Source organism: Alosa sapidissima, chromosome 16, assembly GCF_018492685.1.
Source record: "Alosa sapidissima isolate fAloSap1 chromosome 16, fAloSap1.pri, whole genome shotgun sequence".
In the NCBI taxonomy this organism is placed as follows: Eukaryota; Metazoa; Chordata; class Actinopteri; order Clupeiformes; family Clupeidae; genus Alosa; species Alosa sapidissima.
The window spans coordinates 33,277,987-33,302,528 of NC_055972.1; the positions used below are offsets into that span (position 1 = coordinate 33,277,987).

Sequence of the window (24,542 nt, forward strand, 5' to 3'; positions counted from 1 at the left end):
AGATCAAACCAAGGAATGAACACAAGTTTACTCGACTGTTGTTCCCGCTGTTGTTCATACTCGTAAAGTTTCTTCTTCCGTTTCTCATGCCCTGAATTAGCCTGGTGAGCCAGAGCCACATTAAAATGTAGGGTCTGGGCACTCACCGTTGACAGTGCTCAGTCCGCGGGGCGGGATAATCAGTTGTCTTTCAAATTCCCTCTGCATGCAATAGGACGCAATAGGATATTTGTTTTCAAGTAGCAGGGAATTCAAGCCAAACCGTTGCAACTCTGCCATCAATCATTACGTTAAGCCCACCAAACGACTCTATACACGATTTCAATGACCTGATTAAGTTTCGATTTCTGGAGCTCACAAGCCAAAGGAGAGTTGCTAGACTAGCCCTGGCAGCAAATGTAATTTGCTGCCGCTAGGGGCGCGTCTAGATTTCTAGGCTAGCCCTGAATGGTAATTCTGTTTCATGTTCATCTTCTTAATGTATGAGACACTGTCGCTATAACTGTATAGGCCTACCTGTCAATCATTAGCTTGACTCAAAGGGAGACAGGGGAGGGGGCCTTCATTAACTTGCGGGGCCCTACGCAACTTGTCTACTGTGCGTATAGAGAGAACTGGACCTGATTGATATTAATGCCTTTGGTGTTGACCTAGCCTACTTAAGAGAGAAGGCATTTTCTGCCTCTGTCTCCAATGCAATCTTGCAACTTTTTCAAAAGTGAAACCAATTTTTCGTCGGATGCAAAGAAGGGGGTCGCGAATCGCTAGACTTGGCCAATGCTTTTTGGGTGGTTGCCAGATAAAAGTTAAAGAACCACTGCTCTATTAGACAGTGACATTGCCATACTGTATCAAAACATGAACAGTTTATGTTATAACTTGCTTGTACATCTGTAAAATGTGTTGCTGCTGCTGCTCCAGTTTCCTCAATCGTGATCATCACAAATTTGAGAATGCTCCCTCCCCTTCCACTATGTAGCCAAGATGTCGTTCGTTGCAAAAAGCATCTGCCATTCTAACTTTTTGACCATTTTTGACCACTTTGTGTTGTCAGAATTTTCTGTGGAACACAGTCATGCACTCAAATTATTTATTGTACTTACAAAAGTACACCATATGAGACGCAGTGCAAGAAAGAGATTATTAAAGTAGGCAAACTCAGGCATTTGAATTTGCTCTGCAGGTCCATCTGGTAATTCTCCCATTCTAGCCGTCTTACGAGTCACCAAATACCCAAGAACCAATCATAACCTTTTATCTGGTATAGAGCAGGCTTTGACAGATGACAGACAGGAGGACAGCCGGGCTGTAGTAGGCTGACTGAAGTCCAGACTCGAGGCGTATTTTAATGGTCTCTGACTTGTATTAGTCTTGGCCATTGATCTTGCCAAATATTCTAGTTGGTCTTGACCGAGTCCAGCAGGCTTTAAAAAAGTGTATATTATTTCTAAAATATAAATCTAAAGCAAAATCATTCATTAAGTGACCATGTTGAAATGTTCAATGTTTAATTTGTTCAAAATCCAAAATCCATATAATGACTGGACATTGACATTGGTGTATTAGCAAATGCCTTCCAAAACTGCTGAGAAAATGCTATAACAGTATGACCTAAGTGTAAAAAAAAGTAGATACACAGTGACACACAGAAAACTTGTACATAGGTAAGTGGTGCAGATAACTTTGTTTCTCTCGACTCGTCTCGTCTCTCTCATTTTGGACTCGGCCTGGACTTGGACTGAAGCAACTTTGGACTTGGTCTTGTCTTGAACTCAAACCTCATTTGATTCGGTCTTGACTTGGTCTTGACAAGTACTTGTCTTGAACTCAACAAAGGTGATTTTGACTACAGCTCTGGAGGATGGTTGACACTACCAGACCAGTTCCAATTGTTTGACCATACAAAGCTCGCTGAGCCACGCGGTCAAAAACAACGTAGGTTACATTGGTTACGTAACCCGGATTGGGAGTAAAGTTTAGGGGGGTGAGTGTAAAGGTAGCCAGCTAGTACGTTGCTGTGCATTATGTATGTTAGGAAAACCTCCTTGCCAACGCTGTCTAAACCTCATTCCCAATCCAGACCATGTAACCAATGTAACCTACGTTGTGTTTGACCGTGTGGCTCAACCCTGCACTCCCCTTGACCCAAGCCCATTATTCGCAGCACCTCGGATAGGGGGTGGAACGTGTTAGGAGTCAAGCTAAACACCCTTGGTGCTAAGTCTCTTACTAGCACGTCTCTTAAGATGTCAGGAGGGAGGTTTACCTAATGTACATATTGCACAGCTACGCACCAGCTGGCTACTGTTACATTAACTATGCTAGATTAAACCATACTATTTTCTAGGGCTGTCAATCGATTAATTACATACTCTGTGATTAATTAATCTAAATTAATCGCATATATATTTTTTGCTGTGAAAGTATTTTAAATATTTAAATTCAAAAGAATCATTGAATAATCAGCATTAGTGACATTAAAGTTCAAAAACTCTTTTATTATTATTTTCACTGTTCAAATAATGAAGTTATTTTCACATACAAGGCATTTCAGGCCACAGATATAACCTACAAGGATACAAGGATACAAGGAAGTTTATTGTCACATGCATATAGTTACTGGAAGTAAGAAATGCAGTGAAATTATGTCTGGTGTCAGCCTATTTGTGCAAAGTGGGGGGGGGGGGGGGGTAAAAAGTGCAGTAGAAGAGGGGTTTAGTAGATTAAGTGGCAAGGGCTGCATAAGAAAGGTGGGGGAGGATTGGAATGGGGGGGGGGGGGGGGGCACCAACAAGGAGCACCCAAGAGCAACAGGGGCAAGGAAAAACTCCCTTACCAAGGAAGAAACCTTGGGCAGATCCACGGCTCAAGGGGCTAACCCAACTTCCAGGGGTCTTGGTGTGTGTGTTGGGGGGATGACAGGGGAGATGGGATAGTGTGCTGTGTATGTGGGGAGAGGGCAGTGTGCAATATGTGAGTTGGAGAAGCTTCCTCATGAGACAATGTGCTGTGTATTGGGGGGGGGGGGGGGACAGTGTGCTGTAAGTATGTTGGGGATGTGTGTTGGAGAAGCTTCCTGATGAAATAATAGAGGTAGATGGAGGAGAAATCAAAAATAATAAATAAAAAGTTCTATGGAGATGTGCAAAAGTTGGAGAAAGTCAGATATGTGTGTGTGTGTGTGTGTGTGTTTTGACGTGTGATGAAATAAGAAAATAAATAAAAGGACTATAGCATAGGGTGAGGGATGTAAAAGTGCTAAAAGTCTTGTGTGTGGGGGGGGGTCATGAGTGCTGAGGAGTGAATGAGTGCAAAGTCAGTATAGTGTGAGTTCAGAGTTGGGAAATGTTTGAGAGTGCTGAAGAGGGAATGTGTGCAAAGTCAGTATAGTGTGAGTTCAGAGTTCAGATGGCCTGGGGATAAAAACTTCTCCTGAGTCTCTCAGTTCTGGCTTTGTGACTACATAGGCGTCTTCTTGATTTCAGCGGTAGGAATAATCCATTGTTAGGATGAGAAGAGTCCTTCAGAATCTTTTGGGCTCTTAGGAGTACTCTTCTGGAATAGATAACTTGTAGAGCAGGGAGTTGAGTTCTTATAGTACGTTCAGCTGAGCGCACTACTCTCTGCAGAGTACTACAATCTCTAACTGTGGAGTTCCCATACCAGGTGATGATGCTACCAGTTAGAACACTCTCAACCGCTGAAGTGTAGAAGGCCTTCATGATGGATGTAGAAACTTTGAATTTCCTTAGCTGACGAAGGAAGTAGAGTCGTTGTCTGGACTTCTTCAGAACATATTGAGTGTTAACAGTCCATGTTAGGTCTTCAGTAATGTGGACACCAAGGTATTTAAAACTTGTGACTCTCTCTACAGGTTGCCCGCTGATCATTAGTGGGGTGTAACTGTAGTTCTGCTGCTGCCTTCTGTAATCCACTACCATTTCCTTGGTTTTATTGATATTCAGTGTCAAGCTGTTAGATTGACACCACTGTGCCACCTCATCAACCTGATCCAAGTAGAGCTGTTCATTGTTGTTACTAATCAGGCCCAAGATCACTGTGTCATCTGCAAACTTGATGATGGAGGTATGACTACTGTTGGCTTTGCAGTCATGTGTGTAGATGTTGTACAGCAGAGACTCAAAACACAGCCTTGGGGAGCACCAGTGCTGATGGTTAATGAGTCAGATGTCAGACCCCCCACTCTAACCACTTTTGAACGGTTGGTGAGGAAGTCAAATATCCAGTGACACAGGGTGGTGTTTAGTCCTAAGGCCTTCATCTTTGTGACCAAGGTGAGAGGTACTATCGTGTTGAATGCTGAACTAAAGTCAATGAACAGCATCCTCACATAATTCCCATTCTAGGGACCTAGGGGACACAATGAAAATAAATTAACACTCCCCTGAATGTCAACACTATTTCTTTGCATTGATGTGCGACTTTAGAGTTGACGAACTCTGGTGATATGCAAATTCCTTGCTGCAGACATTGCAGAGGGCTTTATTTTAAACAACACTTTATTTTTTATCAACATCAGGCCGTTTTTTAAAAGTAAATGTTCCAATCAATGATCTAGGCAGCACATTTTCTTCTCTCTCCTTTATTTTACAGTCTAATGGTTACTGACTAGAATGGCTCGGGTTCAAAGGTCACATGGAATCAATTAGTCTGCGTCATTTTTTTTAATCAGTTATTTTTTCTCAAATTAATTAATCGAAATGAATCAGTTATTTTTGACAGCCCTACTATTTTCACAAATATTAGCATTGCAGACAGAAGAAAATGATTGTAAAAAAGTTGTTGTGAAAGTATTTTTACCTTGAAAATAGCCCAGTTACAGAAACATTAAGAAGGAACATGGATAACTCAGAAATACTGGCCGGCTCAAAAGGCACATTTTAATCGGTTACTGTTGTATTGCTTTTTTATTTTCCAGTACACAAATACATCATACATCATTATTACTTTGGCACCAAAAGTGTACATATTTCAAGTAGAAAGAAATAAGCCATGTGCTCAGTATATTTCACAAGCCATACCTAGACAGATCCTTCAAATAGATTAATGGAGACCTGGAAAGGATGAAATTGAATATTTGAGTTTCGCAGGCCTAGCTTTATCTGTCAAGTAGCAATAGGCCTTCATTTGAGAAGGATAAAGGCCAGTCCAAAAAGGCAAAGATAGACAAGAGACAAGGAGATTGAGAGGCTAACCCAAAGACATAAAATACTCTAAATCCTTGTAAAAGTATTGCAAATGGCCTCACCTACACTGATGGATAATCAGCAAAATTATGTCTAAATTAAGTCTATATTTATAGCTGAATTACACATTAATAACAGTAAGTGATTAGAAGTTATTACAGTTGAGTGGCTAACTATTGTGGAAGAAATTGCTTAACATAGGCCACACAGATGTGTTTTGAGATGAATGCAATATGAAATATATCATATATTCTTTTTTTCAGCCTGTGTACAATTAATTTTTACCGCCCACTGTAGGTTTTCTTTTCCTTTAGCAAATTGACTATATGCCCCAGAAGGCTGTCAGCCAGCACATACAGTATATTTCCGGTGGAACGTCATCTGGGTTGTAAAAGCATCTTTTGTTATATTCTGCTCCTTTTGATGTTTATTCAGACACTGAACAACTTGTTTATGCCCAACAGCCAACTCTTTATTCATCATTGACACGCGCATAAATCCTTCAACATCTTATCATGCTCATTCACTAGGTGCAACACCCAACCGGATCTGTGTAAACAGGTAGGCTACAGTAAAGGTGTTTTTATATAGAGATAGCTATTCAGAAAGGCTGTTCACAGGGAGAAGAGATGTCTTTATGCTTGTCTAAAAGAGTCGATCGATTAAAACAATAGCCACTACAACACAGTTGGCTGAGAGTGATTCAGTGGCATATAGTCTATTGTCTTTGGTACACAGTGTTTGAATGTTTGTTAACATCGTGCATACAATATAGGGCTGACCCTCAATGTAAGTGAAGTACTATTTCTCTCTGAGCTTCTGTGCCTCATTTGTAGATCCTCTCAGCTTTTTTCTTTCGTTCATATGGTGTTCTAAGAATGCTAGGTGTCTCCTCCATGACCCTAACCAGCAAGTCATCAATGTAGTCTTCAAGCTCACGAATATGTGCATCCTTCTTTTTCACAACTTCTTTCTGCTTCAGCAGTTCCTGCACAACTTCATCAAATGACAGGTTGCTGTAAGATGCAGCTGAGGCTGGGCATTGACCCGATTCCTGTGGAAAGAAGTACAATCCTTTCACAAACAATAACAAAGAGACATCTTAGGGTTCCCAAAGGTCCTTTAAATCCTTGAAAGTTTGTGGATTTGAGAAAAATTAACAAAGGCCTTTGAAAGTTTGAAAGTTAAATATATACATAAACAGTTATGGGACATTGAAAGTGCCAGAAACGCAGCGCATAACGTATTATCACAACACAGTTTATTCCTATCTTACACACAAATTTTTCGCCATGCCCCTCTCTTTTATTACACAATGCGCCCAAAGGTGTGGCAATTAACGACATAAGGTGTGGTCTGGCATGTGATCTAGAAATCGCTATCTTACACCATCTAAAAAGCATTACGCCACTGACCAAGAAAAACCTGGTCTATAGCGAAAGGCGCATATGAAGCACAGTTGAAGATGCACTGTCACGAGATGTAAGCAGCAACTCCTCTGCAGGATAAATGTCCTTAGGTTTTTTATTCAGTGAGTTGAACATTATTGGGGTAAGTGTTACTTTTTTGATGGTAACCCATTGTCAGTCAATAGTGAAAGTAATTAACTGTGTACAACTGTTTTGTCATTGACTATGACACCACGGTGAAGGTTGTTTAGAGGAATATCTGTTCCATACGGTCTCGCGTGCAAGTAGATTACTTCGAATGTGCTGGTGACCATCAAAATACTGATGCGCTGTTTGAAGTCGCGCTGCTTGCTGTTAAAGGGAATGATAGATGTCACTCTCATTAGTTTAAAGGATGTTACGCCCAAAACACACCCATGACTGATTAAAAAACATAAGAACTGCCTTTTTGCGCTAGGCACCCGATGTTTCATAACAAAACTACCCCCAATGTGGACTGGACAAACCCCTAAATGTATTTAAGCTATTCGCCAGTGACCATGCGTTTAAGATCGCCAAGATAGGGCCCTAAATTGTCTGCCAGTGTGCAACATCCTTAAGGCACCTTGAGAACATTTCAGTTGTTATTGTTGATATATGTATATAATATTTATTTTCCTCACTGAGATATCAGTCTGGAAATGCACTCAGACACAAGGATGGAGAACTAATCAGCAACCAGAGGTAATGACTTTTGAAGTTTCAAAAGGCAGTGGTAAAGAAAAGGAAAATGCACATCAATCCTAAATAAACTACTGTATTTTCTCAAAAGTATGGCATGATACACTAGTGAAAGAAGGAAATGCTGCCACATTATTCCCAGACCCCATGAACGCATCATAAATTACAATTGGAAACATTCTCCAGTGGGGTGTTCCCAGACCCTCTTCACAAAGTAAATAGTTTGGTAAAACCAGGCTAGCTAAATAACATTGAATTGAACTGAGCAAAGAAGTTTAAGGGCTATGCAAATAATTGCAGAAATAACAAGGAGAAACTAATAGCACTGATTGATGGCTTTTGGCTTTGGTAGGTTCATGCATGTGTGTATCACACTCCAGGGTTCCCACGGTCATGGAAAACCTGGAAAAGTCATGGTCAAAAGTCATGTAAAAAAAAAAGTCATGGTCAAAAGTCATGTAAAATCCCATTTTTCCAGGCCTAGAGAAATTCTTGAATTCAGTAAATTCATTGAAAGTTTTGGAAGTCATGAAATTTAATTTTGTCATACCAGAGACAGAGGTAACATGCATCAAGTCACAGAATTTGATCACTTCGTTCCTAGATATAGAATGGAGGGGGACATGGGTTTTATGTTTTAAGCATATTAAGTGTTTGTGTGTTTAAGTTGGACTATTGAGTCGTCAGAATAATGGGGTGTGGGAACAGCCCCCATTGAGATGACTGCCTCATCTAGGCCCACAAAACACCTGGCTCTTCCCCAAACACATCAGTGTGTGTGATGGCACAGTTTGAGAACCACTGCCTCCAGTCGCTGAAGGCTAATGCCCCCAGCTGAAAATATTGTTAGATACATCTCATTATGAGTGATATGGCCATGTCCCCTTTAGATTAGATTAGATTTAACTTTATTGACAACAAAATGCAGTTAGCATCTAACCGGATGTGCAAAAGAGCAGAAAAGTGCAATGTGAACCGTATAGACAGATAGTACAGTGTAAACAGTATATGACATATAGTGCAGTGTAAACAGTATATGACATATAGTGCGGTGTGGATAGTAGTATACAATTAAGCAAGTGCCATGGTTCATAGTAGGGATATGTGCAGTGTACTAACAATAACATTATATGAGCAGAATAAATAAATATGGATATACAGTATGGACAATATAGACAGATGTACAGAATGTAGAGGTACTGTATGTGCAGTGTATTAACAGTAACCTTATCAGAGTAGTAAAAAAAGTGTATGTGCAGTATTAACAGTATAGACAAATATGTACCGTTGACTATGAATTATAGTTTACAGAATGATGGCATTAACATAAGCAGAGGAATATTGGTATGAATAAGAGTAGTTACAATATGTATATTTTGTAAATAGAATGCTATGGGTGGAATAGAGTAGTGCACCTCATTGTTGTCCATGTGGGGTTGGTTGTCACCAAGGTGCAGAGTTAGTGTTCAGTAGGGTGACAACCACAGGGAAGAAGTATTCTCTGAACCTGCTGGTCTGGGTGCGGCGAGACCTGTAACACCTCCTGGAGGGGACTGCCTTACGCAAGCATCGCTTGCCCAGGATGACCCCGATGGAGGGGAGTGAGGAACCGGTGATGCGTTGGGCAGTTTTCACCACCCTTGGCAGTGCTTTCCAGTCAGAGGCAGAGCAGTTGGAGACAGGTTGACCTTCTTTAGTCTCCTCAGGAAGAAGAGATGCTGATGAGCCTTCTTGATCAGGGTAGAGGTGTTGAGGGTCCACGAGAGGTCCACAAAGATATGAACACCCAGAAACTTGAAGACCCAGAAGCTGGGGACACGCTCCACCTCAGTACCACTGATGAAGATGGGGGTGTGTGTGTGCCAGCTTTTGACTTCCTGAAGTCCACAATGAGCTCTTCGGTCTTCTTGGTGTTGAGAGCCAGGTTGTTGTCGGTGCACTGCATTGTTAGGTGCTGGACCTCCTCCTTGTAGGCCGTCTCATCATTGTTGCTGATGAGACCAATCACCGTTGTGTTGTCTGCAAACTTGACAATGATGTTAGAGCCATCTACAGGTGTGCAGTTGTAGGTGAAGAGGGAGTAGAGGAGAGGGCTCAGCACACATCCCTGTGGTACACCGGTGTTCAGGGAGGTGTGGTCATCTAACCTAACAGACTGCGGTCTGTTGGTTAGGAAGTCAGAATCCAGTTACAGAGGAAGGTATTGATGCCCAGTTCACTGAGTTTTGTGATCAGTTTGGAGGAGATGATGGTGTTGAATGCTGAACTGAAGTTGATGAACAGCATTCTCACATAGACGTTGCTATTGTCAAGGTGGGACAGAGCGGAGTGAAGTGTCGTACAGATGGCATCCTCCGTACTCATGCTCTCCCGGTAAGCAAATTTGAAGGGGTCCAGTGAAGGTAGTAAGCAGGTGAGCCAGGACCAGCCTCGTGAAGCACTTCACGATGATGGGGGTGAGTGCAACTGGACAGAAGTCATTAAGGCTTGTTGCAGTGAAATGTTTTGGCACCAGCACGATGGAGGTGGTTTTAAAGCATGCAGGGACAACTGCTTGGGCTAGTGACAGGTTGAATATACCGGTCCAAACCAGTCAACTGCACAGCACAGGCCCTGAGGATGTGTCCAGGGATGCCATCAGGACCAGCAGCCTTTCATGCATTAGTTCTGCTCAGTGCCGAACACAAGTCGGTGAGGGAGAGTGTGAGGAGCTGATGCTCTGCAGAGACCACAGCCTTGATGGCCACCTTTTTGTTATCCCTGTCAAAGCAGCCATAGAAGTAGTTCAGCATATCAGGCAAGGAGGCGTCGGTGGTGAGGAGGGTTTGTTAGTAGGTTTGTCTGTGATGGCCTGGATGCCTTGCCACCTGTGTCGGGGGTTGGATTTATTCTTAAAGTGATCCTCAATCCTTAGCTTGTGGTTGTTCTTGGCCTCTGTGATGCCCCTCTTCAGGTTAGCCCTGGATGAGCTATTGGCCTGACCATCACCTGATTTGCTTCTGATTAGGGAAAGTGGTGATCAGTTTGAGGGTGGTGACACACTTGATGTTGGAGTTGATATAGTCCGGAATGGAGGAGGTGTATACTGTAAGTCAATGTCTGTGTTTTCAAAACGCTGCTGAAGTGCCAAATCTGCTCCCTCTGGCCACACTTTGACTGTCCTTACTGTGGCTTTCACACCTTTGATGAGTGCTGAGTACTTGGGCAGTACAAACAATGAGAGGTGGTCAGATTGTTCTACGTGGGGGAGGGGAATGGCTTTGTATATTAGCCATGCTAGTATATACATGGGCCAATGTTTTGACTCCTCTTGTGGGGCAAGACACATGTCGATGAAGATGTTAGGATGGCAGGAACCGATGTCAAAAAGTTCCCGTTGGCTGTACGATATGTATGCTAAACTATGTTTAGCGGAAATACTTAAACAGATTACCACTAATTGGCAAAATCCGGAGAGACACAGGGCTTCGCAATGTGTCCGCACCGCCACTTCCATTTTCATGCAGATGGTGGAAAATAGCTAGGGTGATATTCAGGGGTCACACGGTGGATAATGCATGGGTGTTCAAGGCATAGGACATAGGCCCTACTTTGTTTGAAAGTGCACTGAAATTGTGCATTTACTTAACAGTATTTTAACATTTTTCCAATTAAATTAAATTAAGCAATTTTTTTAAGTATTGGTGCTGCGCCTGGTGGGGGGAGAAAGCATGTTTTATTCAATCTTGTTAAGTCACATTTCATAATTAGCCGCTGTGACATAAAGTAAGCATTTATGTAGTTCTAGGCGGTGAAAAGTGATAGAAATTTCATTCAGTTGAATAATCATGGAAATATTTTGAAATCTTGTCAGTGAAACCTAACACCCTGACACTCACACCCAGGTTTACACCAAGTTATGTCATGCTCCATATAAATATAAAGTTATTGCATTGTTATTGTTAAAAAATATCAAGTAAATGTTAGTGATTAAGAACCATTACCTCTTAAGGTACTACCTCTACTAAATACTTAAATAAATTAAATACTAAATTGTTCACATTTCACACAGAGGACAATAAACAATGTGTTGTGTTGGGACTTGTGCTGAAGATCGCCAAAGAGTAGAGATCAGGTAACCGTTCAGTATTCTCCAGCTGTCTCATTAGTTTCTCTAATGAGGGTAATTCTTATGTAGAATATAAGGCTGACCATTTCAAATGTTGACTGAATCCTTACAGGCTTGAATTTCTTTATAATTTGGTCAAATATATTTGTGATTTAAACATTAATACATTCATTATGAGAGAACATTTTTATGTTATTATGATGATTGATTATTACACACTAAAATTTTGGAGGTTGGTGTTCCTGATTCCTGAAGCATTTGTACTCTGACCTCTGACTCCTCGTCTGCATTGCAATTACTGTGGCAGAACAATAATACGGTCCCTTTTCCTAAGCTAATGGAAACTCACTAATAATTTCACACCATCTCAAATTACAGGCAGATCAAAGACAATGAACAACTATTTCTGTGGTTAATTTGGTAAATGGCACACAATCTGACGTTTAAGATGGGAATCTCTGACTGCAACTTCTAATAAAATGCCTACAAAGAGCCAATTAAAAGTTTCTGATGCTTCAAAAACTTAAACTCTAATTTCACTACTTTTAAGGCAACAACAACAAAAAAACCTGTGAAGAGGAATAAAACACAACAAAGAAAGAAATGACAAAAATGATATGGTGCACTGTAATCAAGCTGTGGCTGTGGATTACATGGTTACAACATAAAACATTCAAAACAACACATTGTATTACTTACTTTTTTCTGCTTAATACCTGTCTTTCCTGGCGACGTCCTCTGCTTGGCACTGAGGTCAGTGCCACTGACAGGTATTCTCATATTATCACTGCATAAAGAAACCGTAATTAAACACATAAACAGAGTTGTCTATAATAAAAGCTTACGGTTTAATAAAAATGGTCTTGTTTAATTTAGGTTTTGGGAACAGGTTTAAATCCCTTTAATCTTAGTGACACAAATATTCTCACCACTCCTTACTGCTATACTCTGCAGAATATAAGCAGTGTCAGTGGTTCTTCTTTGTATTTACACAAAGTGTTGTTAATTGTACCTTGTACTACTTTGGATAAAGTGTCTAAATGACTAATGTAAAATAATTCTGTCGTTGCCTGCATTGTTATACTATAAATATATTTATAGTGTAAAAACTAAGAAGACATGACTCATCATATCTCCTTCCTGGGAAGATCTGATAACAACTTGGTTCAACTCCTGTCTCTGTACAAACCTTTCATACATAGGTTGCCAGCTGTAAAGACTATCTCAGCTTCTGTATAAAGAATGTCAAACCCACCAAGACTGTACAGTGTATTTTCAACAACCAGCCGCTTTACTTCTGACATGAGGTCAGGCAAACGTCTCTGGTGCTACAAGACCAGAACAGAGAGACTGAGGAGGAGCTTCTATCCTCAAGCACATGGGCGGATTATGAACTTTCGGGCCCCTGGGCCCAGATGTATTAAGGGCCCCCCACTAATTGTCGTATATGTGGGAGGGGGGGTTTGGGGGTCCTCCCCCAGAATTTTTTAAAATTTGTTTGATATGATTTCCTGTATTCTGGTGCATTTTGGGGATGGCCAATACTAAATTCAATCAGATTCATAGCCTACAGTACATCCTGATTTGTTGATATTGAGGCAATGATTCCATGCAAAGGCTTGGGCTTCAGGGCCCCCTGACCCCTTGGGCCCCTGGGCCTGGGCCCGGTAGGCCCGTGCAGTAATCCATCCCTGCTCAAGCAGTCCGTATCCTGAACACACACAAGACTATATAAACTTTTTTTGTTTTGTTTTCTTACACACTTGCACATGGACTGTACACACACTGCATTTTTTATTCTCTCTTGCTATTTATTAAAATATTTCTTGATCTTTCCTTTCTTCACACTTGCACAGAAAAAGCTGAACACCAAACGAAATTTTACTACATGCTTTACATTGGTATTGCTATGTATGTGACAAATAAATCTCCTTGTATCCTTGTATAAATGCTGGTCTTAAGGAAAAAAAGGCCATTCGATTTCAAAATAGAGAGGAGGTGGAGAATGTGCAGAGAGAGCTGAGGAGGAGGGTCAAGGAGGGAAAACAGATACAGGACTAAGATAAGTTGCAGCCCAACAACAGTGGAATCTGGAGGGGCCTTAAAAACAACTGGTTAAAATGAACTTACACTGGGCCAAAATGCTGTTTTTGTGGATATTAGGACTACTTCCTGGAAAGTTTTACTTTCTAGCAGTTACAGTACATTTTCCTCATCAGATGCTTCTGGTGGCGGATTCTCATATGGACAATATGGGCAACATCCTGTGGGTGGGTGGCATGAGCGCTCGCAAAAAAGTCGGAATATTTGTTGGCTTTCATTTGCGCCAACCGGTTTTTCTATCGCTCATTTGCACGTCAAGTCAATCATATCTTACAGTGTAGGAGGTGGTCTCCCTATATTCTGTGCAGGCTAATGTGCTAGCTGCTGAGAAGGTCTCACACACAGAGGTTGAGAAGGGCAAGGAGGAGGGGGTGGGGATAGGTTCACTTCTGGACCTCAGGTTTCCCTACTGGAGTGGGGGAGTGGGGAATAGCACACAACTAACACAATTAGTAGGCTAAAGTCAATCACACCACAATTATCATAGAGGGGGTGTAGGATGTAGATATTCACTAATATGTCCTATTTTTAAACATATACATATGTTTTAAATATTGATTTTAAATGTTTTCACATCTACGGTGGCGCATTGCATTCACATCACCAAAAAATTATGAGATAGTATCTCATAATTATGACATATTATCTCATAATTACAAGATAATTATCTCGTAATTACGAGATAATTATGATGACACATTTCCCATTCTGCCCCCACTTGTGTGTGGCAATGACATGGTCTAGCTAGCTACATTAGAGAAGATAGACCTAAGCTTCCCAAGAGAAAGTCTGAAGCTGAAGTTCCTTTCAAACCTTTACATAGGATTCACTGTAAAACTAAGCAGACCAACAGAGTACATTTCAGTTATTTCCTTCGATGTTTTGTTTAAGAGCAATCATGTAGACTAGCATTTCAAGTTACAGAATAGAAACTAATGTGATAGCTTATGGCTAATGTATATGAGAAATCCCATAGAGATGCTAACGGTTAGCATAATCGATAAAAGTAGATATTTAGAGCCAACTTCAGTCCATTTACGAAAGGGTTACATAAGAAGAGTTCTTTGTTTACAACTGACTATTTTCTCTCAATATAATTAATACCTGTAGGAAAAAAATGTGACTGTTTAACTCATCAATGCCACTTGAGTAGCCTAGCTGCACAAAATAAACAATAGGCGTGCGTGTGACAACGTGGATAGAGGTATGCGTAGTAGTAGGCCTACCTCCACCTACTGGTTAGGACTGTCAACGTGCAACATTGTATTGCCTTTGGGGTTGTTGGCGATTTGACAGGCTTATTTTTCATGGCACTTTGTTCAGATCCTCAGCACGGATCCTATCCTTAACTCATAATTACGAGATATGTAGCGGCGAAATGACATGCCCTGGTCACTTCCAGGCTAACAAGTTTTGACTAAAAACTGTAAAATCGAACTTTCTCAAAACACATCCGAATGACATGATTTTGATGTCAACTCAACGTATGTACTCCCAATCATCCGTAAATTGATCTAAAGTGCATTTTACTCCGGATAATTCCTTTATGTATATGTCTTGTACTAGGGTTTCATCAACTAGTCGATAATTAAAATCACTAATCAGTGCTGTAGGCAGGAGTCAACTAGTTGTGGACAAAATGGCCAAAGGCTAAACGGGCTAGACATTCCTATCTATGAAAGTTCTTCACCGAAAATGACTCCTGTTCCATGTAAGTTGTGTGCAGTTCTATTAAAGTACAATAAGAACACGTCTGCTATGGATGACACTCATGACAAGACACCTATTGCCAACAGTACTAGCATTAATTTTAAAACCAAACTATACTAGTCTTCTAAAGTAGTTGACAACTATTATGAACTAGTATTTCTTTAAAGTGAGGTGCCTGCAGATGTAACCATGATGCATGCCTAGTTCTCATTTCTCATTTGGATATTGACTTGTGAAATTTGATGAATGAATAAAGCCGATTAAAATGAACACCCTACTCCCGTCACCAATCTGGCTGTATCTTGTATAGACTCAAGTAGACCTATTCTGTCCCGGCTTGAATTAGCCTTTGATGAAGGTATACCTACATTAAAAGAAGATAACTTTCTGAATTATGGTGTTTTACAACCTTTTATGTTGGCATGTAAATATCCAGTCCAAAACTAACATTAGCAGAATGATTAATCCTGGCTTTGAACCAACAATCCTTGGGGTCAAATCTCGCTCCTCTAACCACTGCGCTACCACATTTCTTGTACATAACGAGATTGCAATAAGTTTTAACACTTAAAGCCTCGGTTGCTAGGTGATGATAAACAAACTCAAAGATCGTAATTCTTGATTTCGCTTACAAACTGACGGTTTTATGCGTTCACTAAACAAAGATTATGGAAGTTAAAACACCACTTTTCCATCAAAAAGCTTGTTGTAAATAGCATAACTTGTTAGATTTAAGATCTAGGTTCGTCAGCTCTGTGTGTACCGGTATATCTATGTCTGTGCCTGCCTGTGCGCGCTATGGTGCTCGCTGACCCTCGCCGACGAGAACCCGCATGAGAGATGTGACGCAGGACGTAACCCCGCCCCCCGAGTGAGATGCCCCAAATTTCCCGATTTTGACATATATTCCCATGTTTTATATATTCAGGGTGATATTCTCAGGCTTTGATATATATATATATATATTCAGGGTTTTGATCTATATATTCAGATTTTGATATATATTCTCAGGTTTTGATATATATATATATATTCAGACTTTCATTCCATATATATTTCCTAAACGGCATGCCATAATATATATATATATATATTACATTGCACATATATATTATATTAGGGCTGTCAATCGATTAAAACATTTAATCGAATTAATTACATACTCTGTGATTAATTAATCTAAATTAATCGCTTATAGAATTTTTGCTGTGAAAGTATTTTAAATATTTAAATTCAAATGAATCATTGAATAATCAGCATTAGTGACATTAAAGTTCAAAAACTCTTTTATTATTATTTTCACTGTTCAAATAATGGCATTAACAATCTATGATATGACCTAATATGCTGAGGAAATAAAGTCAAAAGTGCTTCGTGATGAAGGCATACAAGGCATTTCAGGCCACAGATATAACCTAGGGGATTAATTAGGGGATAAATTAACACTCCCCTCAATGTCAACACTATTTCTTTGCATTGATGTGCGACTTTAGAGTTGACGAACTTCGGTGATATGCAAATTCATTGCTGCAGACATTGCAGAGGAATTTATGTTAATCAACACTTTATTTTTATCAACAACATCAGGCCGTTTTTTAAAAGTAAATGTTCCAATCAATGATCTAGGCAGCACATTTTCTTCTCTCTCCTTCATTTTACAGTCTAATGATTACTGACTAGAATGGCTCTGGGTCAAAGGTCATACGGAATCGATTAATCTGCACTATTTCTTTTAATCAGTTATTTTTTCTCAAATTAATTAATCGAAATTAATCAGTTATTTTGACAGCCCTAATATATATATATATATATATATATATATATATATATATATATATATACGGCCACAGCAACGAAGAGGAATGACTGATTATTTTCTATTATTGTGTTACATGTTCTTTTCTATATTTCTGACATGTAGCTGATTGGATCATGAACGGCCACAGCAACGAAGAGGAATGACTGATTCTTTTCTATTATTGCGTTACTTGTTCCAAATGTACAGCACTTTGAGCTGTGTATGAAAGGTGCTATACAAATACAGCTTATTATTGGGGGCCAAGCAGCGAAGCTGCGAAGGCACCCATTGTGATTCTATGATTTCTTATTATTAGGGGTCCGAGCAGCGTAGCTGCAGGACCCCTATTGTTTCTGTACCGTTCATTTTTGGCCAAAATTCTGTAAAAGTCATACTGCTGCCTAAACCGTAACTCCAAAACTCTTCAAATTTTCAGGTATGGTTACCAGTACCCCCCTCTGCCCATAACCCAAAATTTGGGGTACTGCACCCAAAGGTGGCGCTGTTGGAAAAAAAAGTTAATTATGCTAATTTCTCCTTACCAGATTGACCTAGACTCAAAATTCTTTCATAATATTAATCTCTAAACTCAGATGCATCTTTTTGGCCCTGGTCTTATGGTCTAAAAATGTTTATTTTTGACACAATTTCATGGAAAAGCCAAACATTATAAAAAGTTTCACACTCTTCAAAAATAATCAAATCTTCACCAAAATTCTCACAGACAATGTTTAGACCAAGCCTCACAAAAGTTATGGATCAGAATTTTGATATTTTGTTCCATTTCAGAGATATAGGCTAATAAAGTTAGACCACTTAGGCCATTTTTCCTAGATCACCTATATTCCTATAAACCGTAAGTCCTAGAAACTAAACATTTTCAAGTATTGTTACCAGTACCCCCCACTACCCATAACCCAAAATTTGGGGTACTGCACCCAAAGGTGGCGCTCTTGTCAAAAATGCTTATTTCTCCTTACCACATTGACCTAGACTCAAAATTCTTTCATGATATTAATCTCTACATTCAGATGCATCTTTTTCACCCTGGTCTTATGCTCTAAAAATGTTTACTTTTGCCACAATTTCAGAGAAAAGCCAAACATCATAAAAAGTTTCACATACTTCAAAAATTATCAAATCTTCACCAAAATTCTCACAGACAATGTTTAGACAAAGCCTCACAAAAGTTATCAAAATAATTTGGATATGTTTTTCCATTTCAGAGATATAGACCAATAAAGTTCGACCACTCAGCCCATTTCTCCTATATCACCTATATTCCTATATGAGTAATTTTTTTTCCTTGGTGAACAACCATACAACCATCATTATGTGGATACCATTAACAGTGCACATTTTCAGATCTGTACTCTTTTTTATAAAGCCCTTAATTCTATTGTCAAATGTATGCTAGGAATTTTCTTGATGTTGTGTGTTTGCCAACACACCTTTTCACCATGTGAATGTGACTGCCAAATATGTAGGATTGTCAGTGGCTCAGTGGGATAATGCCTAGTGCTGATGTTTGTTAGGTTGAGAGTTCGAATCCCTGGTAGTGCTTTAGGCTCTAGCTCGAATACTATTGGTTATTGAAGATTCACACCATTGAACAGCACCTGAATGAAATCAGGCAATCAACATACACAGTCATTAGTTGCCAAGAATCAGAACGCCGAGACACTCTGACATTTAGGGGAACTTCTTTGTTCATTATTTTTCCTTCATCATTAAGTCTATCATATTTATATTTCATCCATTAGTGTTCTTCTCTACAAATGTCTAATTGCCCCAGAATTTCAAAAAGATTTCAGGTGTACTCTTTTAGGAAAGCCCTTCATTTTATTGTCAAATGTATGCTTGGAGTTTTTCTTGTGTGTTTACCAACACACATTTTCACCATTTGAATGTGACTGCCCAATGTGTATGATTGTTAGTGGCTCAGTGGGATAATGCCTTGTACTGGTGTTTCTTAGGTTGAGTGTTCGAATCCCCATTAGAACTTCAGGATCAAGCTGCACATGCTATTGGTTACTGAAGATTGAACAGCACCTGAATGACATCAGGCAATCAACATACACAGTCATTAGTTGCCAAGAATCAGAACGCAGAGACATTCTGACATTTAGGGGAACTTCTTTGTTCATTATTTTTCCTTCATCATTAAGTCTATCATATTTATATTTCATCCATTAGTGTTCTTCTCTACAAATGTCTAATTGCCCCAGAATTTCAAAAAGATTTCAGGTGTACTCTTTTAGGAAAGCCCTTCATTTTATTGTCAAATGTATGCTTGGAGTTTTTCTTGTGTGTTTACCAACACACATTTTCACCATTTGAATGTGACTGCCCAATGTGTATGATTGTTAGTGGCTCAGTGGGATAATGCCTTATACTGGTGTTTCTTAGGTTGAGTGTTCGAATCCCCATTAGAACTTCAGGATCAAGCTGCACATGCTATTGGTTATTGAAGATTCACACCATTGAACAGCACCTGAATGACATCAGGCAATCAACATACACAGTCATTAGTTGCCAAGAATCAGAACGCCGAGACACTCTGACATTTAGGGCAACTTCTTTGTTCATTATTTTTCCTTCATCGTTAAGTCTATCATATTTATATTTCATCCATTAGTGTTCTTCTCTACAAATGTCTAATTGCCCCAGAATTTCAAAAAGATTTCAGGTGTACTCTTTTAGGAAAGCCCTTCATTTTATTGTCAAATGTATGCTTGGAGTTTTTCTTGTGTGTTTACCAACACACATTTTCACCATTTGAATGTGACTGCCCAATGTGTATGATTGTTAGTGGCTCAGTGGGATAATGCCTTGTACTGGTGTTTCTTAGGTTGAGTGTTCGAATCCCCATTAGAACTTCAGGATCAAGCTGCACATGCTATTGGTTACTGAAGATTGAACAGCACCTGAATGACATCAGGCAATCAACATACACAGTCATTAGTTGCCAAGAATCAGAACGCAGAGACATTCTGACATTTAGGGGAACTTCTTTGTTCATTATTTTTCCTTCATCATTAAGTCTATCATATTTATATTTCATCCATTAGTGTTCTTCTCTACAAATGTCTAATTGCCCCAGAATTTCAAAAAGATTTCAGGTGTACTCTTTTAGGAAAGCCCTTCATTTTATTGTCAAATGTATGCTTGGAGTTTTTCTTGTGTGTTTACCAACACACATTTTCACATGTGAATGTGACTGCCCAATGTGTATGATTGTTAGTGGCTCAGTGGGATAATGCCTTGTACTGGTGTTTCTTAGGTTGAGTGTTCGAATCCCCATTAGAACTTCAGGATCAAGCTGCACATGCTATTGGTTACTGAAGATTCACACCATTGAACAGCACCTGAATGACATCAGGCAATCAACATACACAGTCATTAGTTGCCAAGAATCAGAACGCCGAGACACTCTGACATTTAGGGGAACTTCTTTGTTCATTATTTTTCCTTCATCATTAAGTCTATCATATTTATATTTCATCCATTAGTGTTCTTCTCTACAAATGTCTAATTGCCCCAGAATTTCAAAAAGATTTCAGGTGTACTCTTTTAGGAAAGCCCTTCATTTTATTGTCAAATGTATGCTTGGAGTTTTTCTTGTGTGTTTACCAACACACATTTTCACCATTTGAATGTGACTGCCCAATGTGTATGATTGTTAGTGGCTCAGTGGGATAATGCCTTATACTGGTGTTTCTTAGGTTGAGTGTTCGAATCCCCATTAGAACTTCAGGATCAAGCTGCACATGCTATTGGTTATTGAAGATTCACACCATTGAACAGCACCTGAATGACATCAGGCAATCAACATACACAGTCATTAGTTGCCAAGAATCAGAACGCCGAGACACTCTGACATTTAGGGCAACTTCTTTGTTCATTATTTTTCCTTCATCGTTAAGTCTATCATATTTATATTTCATCCATTAGTGTTCTTCTCTACAAATGTCTAATTGCCCCAGAATTTCAAAAAGGTTTCAGGTGTACTCTTTTAGGAAAGCCCTTCATTTTATTGTCAAATGTATGCTTGGAGTTTTTCTTGTGTGTTTACCAACACACATTTTCACCATTTGAATGTGACTGCCCAATGTGTATGATTGTTAGTGGCTCAGTGGGATAATGCCTTGTACTGGTGTTTCTTAGGTTGAGTGTTCGAATCCCCATTAGAACTTCAGGATCAAGCTGCACATGCTATTGGTTACTGAAGATTGAACAGCACCTGAATGACATCAGGCAATCAACATACACAGTCATTAGTTGCCAAGAATCAGAACGCAGAGACATTCTGACATTTAGGGGAACTTCTTTGTTCATTATTTTTCCTTCATCATTAAGTCTATCATATTTATATTTCATCCATTAGTGTTCTTCTCTACAAATGTCTAATTGCCCCAGAATTTCAAAAAGATTTCAGGTGTACTCTTTTAGGAAAGCCCTTCATTTTATTGTCAAATGTATGCTTGGAGTTTTTCTTGTGTGTTTACCAACACACATTTTCACATGTGAATGTGACTGCCCAATGTGTATGATTGTTAGTGGCTCAGTGGGATAATGCCTTGTACTGGTGTTTCTTAGGTTGAGTGTTCGAATCCCCATTAGAACTTCAGGATCAAGCTGCACATGCTATTGGTTACTGAAGATTCACACCATTGAACAGCACCTGAATGACATCAGTCAATCAACATACACAGTCATTAGTTGCCAAGAATCAGAACGCCGAGACACTCTGACATTTAGGGGAACTTCTTTGTTCATTATTTTTCCTTCATCATTAAGTCTATCATATTTATATTTCATCCATTAGTGTTCTTCTCTACAAATGTCTAATTGCCCCAGAATTTCAAAAAGATTTCAGGTGTACTCTTTTAGGAAAGCCCTTCATTTTATTGTCAAATGTATGCTTGGAGTTTTTCTTGTGTGTTTACCAACACACATTTTCACCATTTGAATGTGACTGCCCAATGTGTATGATTGTTAGTGGCTCAGTGGGATAATGCCTTATACTGGTGTTTCTTAGGTTGAGTGTTCGAATCCCCATTAGAACTTCAGGATCAAGCTGCACATGCTATTGGTTATTGAAGATTCACACCATTGAACAGCACCTGAATGACATCAGCCAATCAACATTCACACTCATCAGTTGTCAAGAATCACAATGCCGAGACACTCTATGACATTCAGGGGAACTTCTTTGTTTACTATTTTTCCTTCATCATAAAGTCTATCATATTTATATTTCATCCATTAGTATTCTTCTCTACAAATGTCTTATTGCCCTAGAATTTCAAAAAGTTTTCAGGTGTACTCTTTTAGGAAAGCCCTTCATTTTATTGTCAAATGTATGCTTAGAGTTTTTCTTGTTGTGTGTTTACCAATACACATTTTCACGATGTGAATGTGACTGGCCGACATGTAGGCTTGACAGTGGCTCAGTGAGATAATGCCTTGTACTGGTGATCCTTAGGTTGAGAGTTCAAATCCCACTTGAAGCATTAGTGTTAGAATACTGTTGGGTTGTGGATGTTAGCATACTACAATAGAATGCTGTTGGGTTGTGGAGGTTAACACACTATTACATTACAGCTACTTGTCAATATGGACTTGTAGTGTAACTGTATAATTATAGGCTGTTTTTCTTATTGACTCCGACACAGCTGTAGCCTATAATTATTTGTTATTCTTATAATATTTGTCATTTCTTATACATATTTAGTCGGCTCTTCCACTTGACAGAACAACTCTGTATCGGTTAAGGATGTCACGCATGAAACAATGCTGCAGAAACACGAAAATACGACTTTGAGTTTAGTAGGCTATCATTTTCAGTTCCTGTTTATCTATTGCACGATGGGTAATAATTTAAAGGAATCGTGTTGCAGTCTTGTAAATAGTGACCCTGCAAGATCCCTAGTCATTGCAAAATCATAGTCTGTGACTTAAAACTCTACTACTTGTCTTTAGATGTGAGAGGGTCTGAGACTGTAGTCTTTCAAAAATCTTTTCCAAATCTTTGCAAATCTTTCCAAAGTCTGTCAGCGTAAGGAGGGCTTGTGGTGAAAGTGCTGTGGAGAAATTGCAGGATCTAACCTAACCACACCCAGTTTACCTGCTGGGAAACCCTGTAGCTCCGGAGCAGGGGCTCAGACCAGGATAAATTGTTTGCTCGCCCTCAGTTCACTCTTTTGTTCATCTCAACCCAGCACTCCAGTGTGTCCTGCTTTGTGTGCGTCTTTGAGTTCACGTAAGTCATCACTTTAATGACCCTCACTATGACTTTTGTGATGTTTATCAGTTTGTAGAGTAGCTCTGCCATCATGTGTAAAGTTAAGGTCTTTGTTTGTGGGTTTGGTGTGTTGGAGTCCCATGTGAGATGATTAGGTGATGTTGGTTGACTTGGGATGTCAAGTATTGTTTAGTTGTACCTTATATAGCCATATGATTTCAGTTTATTGTTCAAATGTCAATTGGTTTGTTTGTGAGTTGGGATCTGTACTGATTTACCCCATTTCACTGATTACTCCATTTTTTGTTTGTTTCCTCTTTGATGCAGCACACATACAAGTAAAGAACAAAAGAACAGATGAATTGAAACTCAAATAAAGTTCACTTGTGTTGCACCGAAACCTGCCATCTCCGTGTCATCACTTCATACCATTGAGCCTTCTGACCGAGGCTCTGCCTGCTCGCCACACACTCACTCTACCTCGACCCACATCGCCCCCTACAGTTCCTTCAGCTGGGTTGTGGAGGTTAGCATACTAGAATAGAATACTGTTAAGAATACTGTTGGGTTGTGGAGGTTAGCACACTATAACGTTACAGCTACTTGACAGGACTTGTCGTGCAAGGCAAGTATAACTGCATAATTATAGGTTGTTCATCTTATTGACTCCAACACAGAACCCACCCCCACCCCCCTTCACCTACCACCACAAATACAATTAAATTCTGTGGGAAACACTGCCTTCCATTAACAGACGCTTCATCTTATCCATGACAAATGCATAGTCCTGTAGAATAGAGTATTGTTAGAATACTATTGAGTTGTGGAGATTAGCGCACTAGAATACTACTGTTAGAATACTGTTGGGTTGTGGAGGTTAGCACACTAGAATAGGGTATTGTTAGAATACTATTAGGTTGTGGAGGTTAGCACACTGTAACGTTACAGCACAGGGTAATCCTAATTTTATGCATCAAATTTATTCCAATCCAACTCAAAAGTTTTGAACAACACAAAGTGAAGGTTTTATCCAGATCAAAACCAAGAATAGATTATGTGATCTAATCCAATTTCAGGATCCTTGTTTCCCTTTGAACAAGCCATTTTCAAGATTTGATCCAATCCGATAGCCGAAATCCGATAACCGAAATCCGATCACGTTTCTTTTGAACAATTGGGCCCAAACAATCAAAGCATATGTAAAACTAAAAAGCTATGCTACCTCATGTTCGTTTTGCTC

General features: G+C 39.5%; 1 protein-coding gene across 1 annotated transcript in view; it reads right to left on the reverse strand.

The window, feature by feature from the left end:
- Positions 1-4,781: 4,781 nt before the first annotated feature.
- Positions 4,782-24,542, reverse strand: part of LOC121685485 (rab11 family-interacting protein 2) — a 91,042-nt gene continuing 71,281 nt past the window's right edge. The window contains exons 4-5 of the mRNA XM_042066051.1: positions 12,144-12,231; positions 4,782-6,261 (exon numbers count right to left, since the gene is read on the reverse strand). Coding sequence (XP_041921985.1) covers positions 6,034-6,261; positions 12,144-12,231 — 316 coding nt within the window. The 3' untranslated portion in view covers positions 4,782-6,033. The remainder of the gene's footprint in view (positions 6,262-12,143; positions 12,232-24,542) is intronic.